Here is an 8,563-nt window from a genome sequence, read left to right as displayed (position 1 = left end):
AGGTTAACGACTCGGAGTCTAAAGTTCATTTAAAAAACTAGCTAGACTACTGTACTAAGGCTGCGCACAATTCCGTGGATGAAATCATCATCGTGAAGTTGAGGTACTTGGCTACTACTGTATCCCCCTTGTATGAGTGTACTGTCTTGACACATGACGAGTAGTGTAGAATGTGTCAAGGCAAGTGAATATAAGTTTAGGTAAGGAATTTTGTGGCAATCGTAAACTACATTAAAGTCGTTACTGTAGTATATGGAGCTATACACATTTAATCKTAGTCCATAACTCCCTTGTGTTTAACAGCTAATCAGAATCACTCTAGGTTGAAGGTCAAGGGGATATGCAAATGAGCTGTCTTGCAGTTTGAAGTGTGCCTGCGTACAGAGTGTTAATCGTTACCATGCTTCTGATATAAAGCTGAAAGTAATAGTACAATATAGAAAAGGAAACTGGATAGCAAGCACGTGTTCCCCTTATAATGCTTTTCTAGGTCATTGTGTGGCATCAGCACTGCAAATACAGTATCAGCAGGTGGATTTCATTGTAGTATGTTAATTTGGCAACTTCACCTGTTCATCTGACAGTGAAGTAATAAAGTAACACACACCACATTCAACGTTTTATTACAAAATCATCAATCATCAAACCAGTCAACAACAAAAAATGTGGTAATTTATTTCAAATGAGCTTTTTCCATCAACAGTGATGTGCAATTTCCAATCATCACATTTTCCAACACGTTTTGGAAGAAAAATGCTTAGTAAATTGCATACTGTCACTTGTAGTCCTGCCACCTGGCCTATATCGCCAAAATGGAATAATTAATATCATTAAACAAACAATAAAAATAATGACCACACCTACATTATTTAGTTAGCTTAATTCATTTTTAAAATTCAAAACATATACTACAAAAAATGATGTATTCTATAGTTCTCTATTCCGATATTATAAGACAATATTCAGTGTGGAACAGCATAATGTGCTTGGCTCAGTGGTTTGAGAATTTACATTGTGTGATGTTTTCTCATGTAAACCTGAAATGACAAAAGCTGGGTTTGAACCTATCCTCTCTGTTCAGAACAGCCTAAGCCCTAAGGTAAAGTTGAGTAACATTGAGGCATTGAATGGGTTAGTTAATTCTGCAAAATAACGAGAGTAAGGTAGGACCACTTTTCTAATGTAGTAAAATACCATAGCACCCTTATATTTTCTTCAAATTCAGACTTCCTCAAATAAAGTCATCATAAAGACTTGTTCATTAAGGAAGGTGTTGTTCAGATAGTAAAACATCTGAAAATGAAGGCAACTTCATGAAATCTTGAAGTGGTCTGTCCCTCATTCTTTGCACGAMAGAGAGAGCGAGAGAGAGATGCAAAGTGGAGTTTTTTCCCCCAGAGAGAGATGCAAAGTGGAGTTTTTCCCCAATGATAAATGCCTGTTTTAAAATATATTTAGATATCAAACAGTAGTAGACTATTACATGTTAAATATAAAAATTGTCTCCTCCACTTTGGTTGGTTTCCATGGAATATTGTACAGATGAGTTGATTGATCATCTGCCTGTTTTAACCAGCTGTGGAAAATAGAGGGAAGAGCACGTCAAAAAGAATGCCAGAAAACACAGCACAGCGGCTTAAGATCACCACGAGCTGAGGGACATACCTGTCCTAGATAGAACACAGATCTTCTTGCATTCATCCTCGGTCTCAAAGCGGTTGGCATTTCCTTCACAGCRTCCATACCAGAACTGTGCACATGAATTGGCCTGTTTGTCATAATACCACCGGATTTTATACTCTCGACAGGTGCCTTGGTCCAAACTCAGCTTACAGCGGGAATCAAGCTGGACAGACTCTGACAGAACAACATAGAAGGAGAAGTATGACATTCAGTGCATTAGAAAAGTTAAGACATAATTGAATATCAGACAGAAATGACCCAGTTTCTTTATCTAATTCATACAGTATTTAGAGATGATGTGACTTTTGATCTAGTTGTGAACATGTCGCAGTGAGAGGTCCTAACCTTGGGGGAAAATAGTATTAGGAATTGATACCGGCCGAAATTGGCCTGAGCTGGTGGATGAAGCTGAACCCGATGTTCCGGAGGGTGATGATGCTGATCCTGATGATGATGAAACAGTTGTGTTGGAGTGGGAGCTTTCCCTTGCAGGGAGGATGGATATTGTCTTGTTAACTACAGCCACAATTCCTCCTCGCACATGGGTCCTTATGTCTAAATCTTCACCCTCCTCATCCTCCTCCACCTGGATGAATGCACACACACATAGATTAGTTAGACAATTACTCAACGCCTTTACTGCTAAAAGTGAATTAATTGACGAACAGAGCAAGGACTATGACTATTACAAAGCAARCATTCAATTGCTCCTCTATAAAAACCCAAGGAGAGTTACTTTTTATGATATAAATCTCTCCTGTAAAGGATTACATGGACCTGCAATGGGAGAGGTCCAGCGTTGAGGGGCAGAGCAAAGGTATCTCCACGGCCTCTGATGTAACTCTGGGAACTGGTACGTCTACTAGGATTTAGGATAGGATCCTCATGATAGGTGTTTCCATAGCTGCTGTCCACATAGCCGTTATTCCCATGGCCGTTATTCCCATAGGCTTCCGGTACATATCTGTGGTTCCCATAGCCATTGTTCACATTGGTTCCAAAGCCATTAGCGATGCGATTCATCACAAGGGCTCCATTCTCATCCTCACAGAACTGGCTAACAAGTTTTGACTCCAGAGCTGAAAGACAGAAGAAGAGTAATGACAACCTCCGTTAAAGTGTATGAAAACTCTAAGTCAGTTGTGATTACATAATACAAAGCTGATGTATAGTAATGTGTGATACTATGCACATTTTCCATATATTTGTTTTTGTCATTTAGCAGACACTCTTATCCAGAGCGACTTACAATTAGTGCATTCATCTTAAGATAGCTAGGTGAGACGTATGAGCGTGTTAGTCACCTGGTAGAGTGTTGAAGTCGTCGATGAGGTACATATGTTCATTGTCAGGGTCCGAGGCGATCAGATTGAGCTCACGGAGGAACTCGGCCTGGGTTGTATCTGAGGTGTTGACAATCCCCAGGGCATACATCTCAATGTTGGCAGCATGGGCCTCCCTCACAGCAATGTCTAGCTTCACAGGCTCTCGTTTGTCTGTCTTTCCATCTGTGATGACAATGGCCACCTTCCTGACTCCAGTACGGGCACTGTAGAAGGCTTCTTGGGTAGCCTTCCGGATGGCAGTGCCAGTGTAAGTGCCCTCACCCATGTAGGGCATTTTCCTGATGGCCTCCTTAACATCCTGCTTGGTCATGTAGCGTGCCAGGTTGAACTCCAGTTTGACATCCAGACTGTACAGGACCAGTCCAATTCTGGTGGTGTTACGTCCAACAGTGGTACGGTCTACCAACGCTGTGACAAAGTCCTTGATAATTTTAAAGTTTTCCGGACCAACACTCTCTGAGCTGTCAATGACGAATACAAGTTCCATTGGCATCTCCTTGCACTTCACTCCACATCCTGAAAGCATGAGAGAGATGCTGAATAGCTACTGACATGATTTCATKTATGCTTCATGTTTTATCTTGGATTTGTTACTATCACTGTTAAACAGTCTTACCACAGATTTCCTTGATCAATTTAATGATGTCTTCTCTCTGGATGTGATAGGAGTGTGAGTTACATTCATTTATTATATATTTGTTCTATATCACAGCATCAATGATGTAGTATGCAAAGTTTGTGAACTTACTGTAAGGCCGGCTTCACCTTTTATTCCTGGTCTCCCCTGAGATACAAGAAAACATTTAAATTCATGGATTGATCATATACCATGACTTTGAAATGTTGTAAAATATGACACAATTCAAGACTCACAGACTCTCCATGAACTCCATGATCTCCCAGATCTCCCTTTCCGCCCTTATTTCCTCTCTCACCCTGCAAGCCACGGTCACCCTGGAGTGAAGAGACAGGAGGACTGCTGTGAGAGACAAGGTCACTGCATTCATCAGTAGACGAGTTCCATGAGGTTAAGCACACATCTTACCTTAGATCCTGGGAATCCTTCCCCTGAGGGTCCCCTTGGCCCTGTCACACCCTGAGACCCCTGCCCACCCTAAAAACAAAAGATGAACCATAAATCAAAACAAGACCCATAGGGTGGTCATTTAAAAAAAGGTCAGATACCTGGAAAAGTGCTATAACACACTGAAGGTCATAGGTCAGGAATGTACTTTGTTAATTAACATACCTTGGGGCCCTGCAAACCTTCTCCTGGTGGCCCTGTTGGACCAAGTGGTCCTGGCCTTCCAATGTTACCCTGGAAACCAATGATGCTAGTGTTATAGGAGGGGACAGACATACTACAGACTCAAATCAGTGAAGTTGACTAAGTTGGGCATTGCCATCACAGCTGGACTACTGATATGTGATAAGGTACACTACATGACCAAAAGTATGTGGACACCAGCTCTTCAAACATCTCATTCCAAAATCCTCGGCATTAATATTGAGTTGGTTTCCCGTTTGCTGCTATAACAGCCTCCACTCTTCTGGGAAGGCTTACCACTCAGCCCAGCCTCACATTCAATTCGCGCATTTATGTACAAAATGTATTTCAGCAGATTTCGTGCGTTTTTGTGCATTTTTGGGGTGTTTTGGGGTGGTTCAATTCGTTTGAAAATACACGAATTTCTGTGCTACTTAATTTGTGCGAAAATACACGAATTTCTGTGCTACTTAATTCGTGCGAAAAGACACGAATTTAACCAGTAGGCGACACAAGCCGTTGCAACAACCATAGACTCGATCGCCTGTATTTATTTATTTTACGTTATGAATATATATATATTTTGTCTTTTTTTTAACCATATAACCATAAGAGGTTATATATATATTGTCTTTATTTAATCCCTATTAAAACATTGTGGTTTTATGCCTATATGTACTGTTTTCGATTTTTCTGAACAGACTTCAGTATAGAATGAATCATGCAATGCATGATGGCTAATGGTGTTTTATTCGGTTGTAGTTCCATGTATTTCTTAWAAAACAAACGTGTAAAAAAAAWTTATTGACCAGAATGTAACTGAAAATACAATGGCAGCCTTGCCATTGTCCATCAATAACAAAACTTTTTTTTTTCGTATAACATTTGGGGAAACGTATGCAGTCATTGTAGTCTTACATTTTGTTAGCCAACCAAAATTACCAAAACGTTAACCCGTAATAAGGCTAGGGTGGCTGAGTGTAAATACATGGCTCTGAGTGTAAGCACCTTTTCACTAGAAACGTTCTTGTGTTCAAATTACCGTCAGTGCGAAATAGCTAGAAASCTTTCGTATTTCCACTTGGCTGCACCTACMGTTACGATAACGWTAAATCAAGTGCAATACCTGCGTCGACCTGTGTCGAGCAGCAAAACACCGGAAAGTTACAAGAAGAACAAGAATAGTTACCTCATCCGGTCATGTGACACTCTGGATGCCCCCTAAAAGCAATTTCAACCGTTTTGAAAAATGACGCCTGGRAACCCCKAAAAAATACCAGGTGCATGAAAAGTTTGGACTTAGAATATTTTTTGAAAACCTCCATAAATCACTCAGGCCATTGACTCGAGAAGAAAAAACATAAAATATTTTCCAGAAGAAAAAAAAGAGAGAGATGATGCTCGTTCTCGATTGTGCATGCTGTAGAAGTTTGTGAGTGCTTTTTGTGTGACAAGCCGAATTTCTTCAGCCTCCTGAGGTTGAAGAGGCGCTGCTGCGCTTCTTCACAACGCTGTCTGTGTGGGTGGACCAATTCAGTTTGTCCGTGATGTTGTACACCGAGGAACTTATAAAACTTCTCCACCTTCTCCACTACTGACCCGTCGATGTGGATAGGGGGGTGCTCCCTCTGCTGTTTCCTGAAGTCCACAATCATCTCCTTTGTTTTGTTGACGGTGAGTATGAGGTTATTTTCTCTGACACCACACTCCGAGGGCCCTTCACCTCCTTCTGTAGGCCGTCTCGTCGTTGTTGGTGATCAAGCCTACCACTGTAGTGTCATCCGCAAACTTGATGATCGAGTTGGGAGGCGTGCATGGCCAGCGCAGTCGTGGGTGAACAGGGAGTACAGGAGAGGGCTCAGAACGCACCCTTGTGGGGCCCCAGTGTTGAGGATCAGCGGGGTGGAGATGTTTGTTACCTACCTCACCACCTGGGGGCGGCCCGTCAGGAAGTCCAGGACCCAGTTGCACAGGGCGGGGTCGAGACCCAGGGTCTCGAGCTTTGATGAACGAGTTTGGAGGTACTATGGTGTTAATGCTGAGCTGTAATCGATGAACAGCATTCTCACATGGGTATTCCTCTTGTCCAGATGGGTTAGGGCGTGTGCAGTGTGGTTGCGATTGCGTCGTCTGTGGACCTATTGGGTCGGTAAGCAAATTGGAGTGGGTCTAGGGTGTCCGGTAGGGTGGAGGTGATATGGTCCTTGACTAGTCTCTCAAAGACTTCATGATGACGGAAGTGAGTGCTACGCGGGCGATAGTCGTTTAGCTCAGTTACCTTAGCTTTCTTGGGAACAGGAACAATGGTGGCCTCTTGAAGCATGTGGAACAGCAGACTGGGATAAGGATTGATTGAATATGTCCGTAAACACACCAGCCAGCTGGTCTGCGCATGCTCTGAGGACGCGGCTGGGAATGCCGTCTGGGCCTGCAGCCTTGCGAGGGTTAACACGTTTAAATGTTTTACTCACCTCGGCTGCAGTGAAGGAGAGCCCGCAGGTTTTGGTAGGGGGCCGTGTCAGTGGCACTGTATTGTCCTCAAAGCGGGCAACAAAAGTTGTTTAGCCTGTCTGGGAGCAAGACATCCTGGTCCTCGACGGGGCTGGTTTTCTTGTAATCCGTGATTGACTGTAGACCGCGCACATACCTCTTTGTGTCTGAGCTGTTGATTTCGACTCGATTTTGTCTCTGTACTGGACTTAGCTGTTTTGATTGCCTTGCGGAGAAGAATAGCTACACTGTTTTGTATTCGGTCATGCTTCCGGTCACCTTGCCCTGGTTAAAAGCAGTGGTTGCGCGCTTTCAGTTTCACGCGAATGCTGCTGGTCAATCCACGGTTTCTGGTTTGGGAATGTTTTTTATCGTTTGCTGTGGGTAGCGACATCGTCAATGCACTTCCTAATGAACTCGCTCACCGATCAGCATATTTCGTCAATATTGTTGTTGGACGCGATGCGGGAACATATTCCAAGTCCGCTGTGATCGATAGCAGTCTGTGAAGCGTGGAGGTTCAGATTGGTCGGACCAGCGCTTGAACAGACCTGAGCGCTGGGAGCTTTGTTGTTTGAGTTTCTGTTTGTAGGCAGGAATCAACAAATGGAGTCGTGGTCAGCTTTTCCGAAAGGGGGGCGGGGGAGGGCTTGTAAGCGTCGCGAAATTTAGTGTAGCAATGGTCAGTGTTTTTTCCAGCCCTTGGTAGCACAATCGATATGCTGATAGATTTTTAGGGAGTTTTGTTTTTAGATTAGCCTTGTTTAAAATCCCCAGCTACGATGAATGCAGCCTCAGGGTGTGTGGTTTCCAGTTTCAAAGAGTCAGATAAAGTTCGTTCAGGGCCATGCGATGTGTCTGCTTGGGGGGGAATGTATACGGCTTGTGATTATGATTGACGAGAATTCCTTGGTAGATAATGGGTCGACATTTGATTGTGATTCCCTCGGACTGGGGTCCATGCAAGATATCACCTGTGGGGATCAATGATCATGAGGAAGGTGAGGGATCAGCCCAGAACTACACGGCAGGACCTGGTCAATGACCTGAAGAGAGCTGGGACCAAAGTCTCAAAGAAAACATTAGTAACACACTACGCCGTCATGGATTAAATCCTGCAGCGCACGCAAGGTCCCCTGCTCAAGCCAGCGCATGTCCAGGCCCGTCTGAAGTTTGCCAATGACCATCTGGATGATCCAGAGGAGGAATGGGAGAAGGTCATGTGGTCTGATGAGACAAAAATATAACTTTTTGGTCTAAACTCCACTCGCTGTGTTTGGAGGAAGAAGAAGGATGAGTACAACCCAAGAACCCATCCCAACCGTGAAGCATGGAGGTGGAAACATCATTCTTTGGGCTGCTTTTCTGCAAAGGGGACAGGACGACTGCACCGTATTGAGGGAGGATGGATGGGGATGTATCGCGGAGATCTTGGCCAACAACCTCCTTCCCTCAGTAAGAGCATTGAAGATGGGTCGTGGCTGGGTCTTCCAGCATGACAACGACCGCGAAACACACAGCAGGCAACTAAGGAGTGGCTCCGTAAGAAGCATCTCAAGGTCCTGGAGTGGTCTAGCCAGTCTCCAGACCTGAACCCAATAGAAAATCTTTGGAGGGAGCTGAAATTCCGTATTGCCAGCGACAGCCCCGAACCTGAAGGATCTGGAGAAGGTCTGTATGGGGAGTGGGCCAAAATCCCTGCTGAGTGTGTGCAAACCTGGTCAAAACTACAGGAAATGTATGATCTCTGTAATTGCAAACAAAGGTTTCTGTAGCT

The 8,563-nt window shown here is 43.8% G+C and overlaps 1 protein-coding gene across 1 annotated transcript in view; it reads right to left on the bottom strand.

Annotated features, from left to right (window-relative positions):
- Positions 1–607: 607 nt before the first annotated feature.
- The window catches only part of LOC111974869 (collagen alpha-1(XXVIII) chain-like), a 50,248-nt gene continuing 42,292 nt past the window's right edge, over positions 608–8,563 (bottom strand). The window contains exons 27-36 of the mRNA XM_024002933.2: positions 4,279–4,347; positions 4,075–4,143; positions 3,903–3,983; positions 3,778–3,813; positions 3,646–3,682; positions 2,988–3,545; positions 2,461–2,762; positions 2,029–2,269; positions 1,666–1,857; positions 608–1,576 (exon numbers count right to left, since the gene is read on the bottom strand). Coding sequence (XP_023858701.1) covers positions 1,569–1,576; positions 1,666–1,857; positions 2,029–2,269; positions 2,461–2,762; positions 2,988–3,545; positions 3,646–3,682; positions 3,778–3,813; positions 3,903–3,983; positions 4,075–4,143; positions 4,279–4,347 — 1,593 coding nt within the window. The 3' untranslated portion in view covers positions 608–1,568. The remainder of the gene's footprint in view (positions 1,577–1,665; positions 1,858–2,028; positions 2,270–2,460; positions 2,763–2,987; positions 3,546–3,645; positions 3,683–3,777; positions 3,814–3,902; positions 3,984–4,074; positions 4,144–4,278; positions 4,348–8,563) is intronic.

The sequence above is a fragment of the Salvelinus sp. IW2-2015 genome, linkage group LG2 (assembly GCF_002910315.2).
Source record: "Salvelinus sp. IW2-2015 linkage group LG2, ASM291031v2, whole genome shotgun sequence".
In the NCBI taxonomy this organism is placed as follows: domain Eukaryota; kingdom Metazoa; phylum Chordata; class Actinopteri; order Salmoniformes; family Salmonidae; genus Salvelinus; species Salvelinus sp. IW2-2015.
The sequence above is the reverse complement of the archived record's forward strand: the minus strand, read 5'-3'. Positions and strand labels throughout refer to the sequence as shown.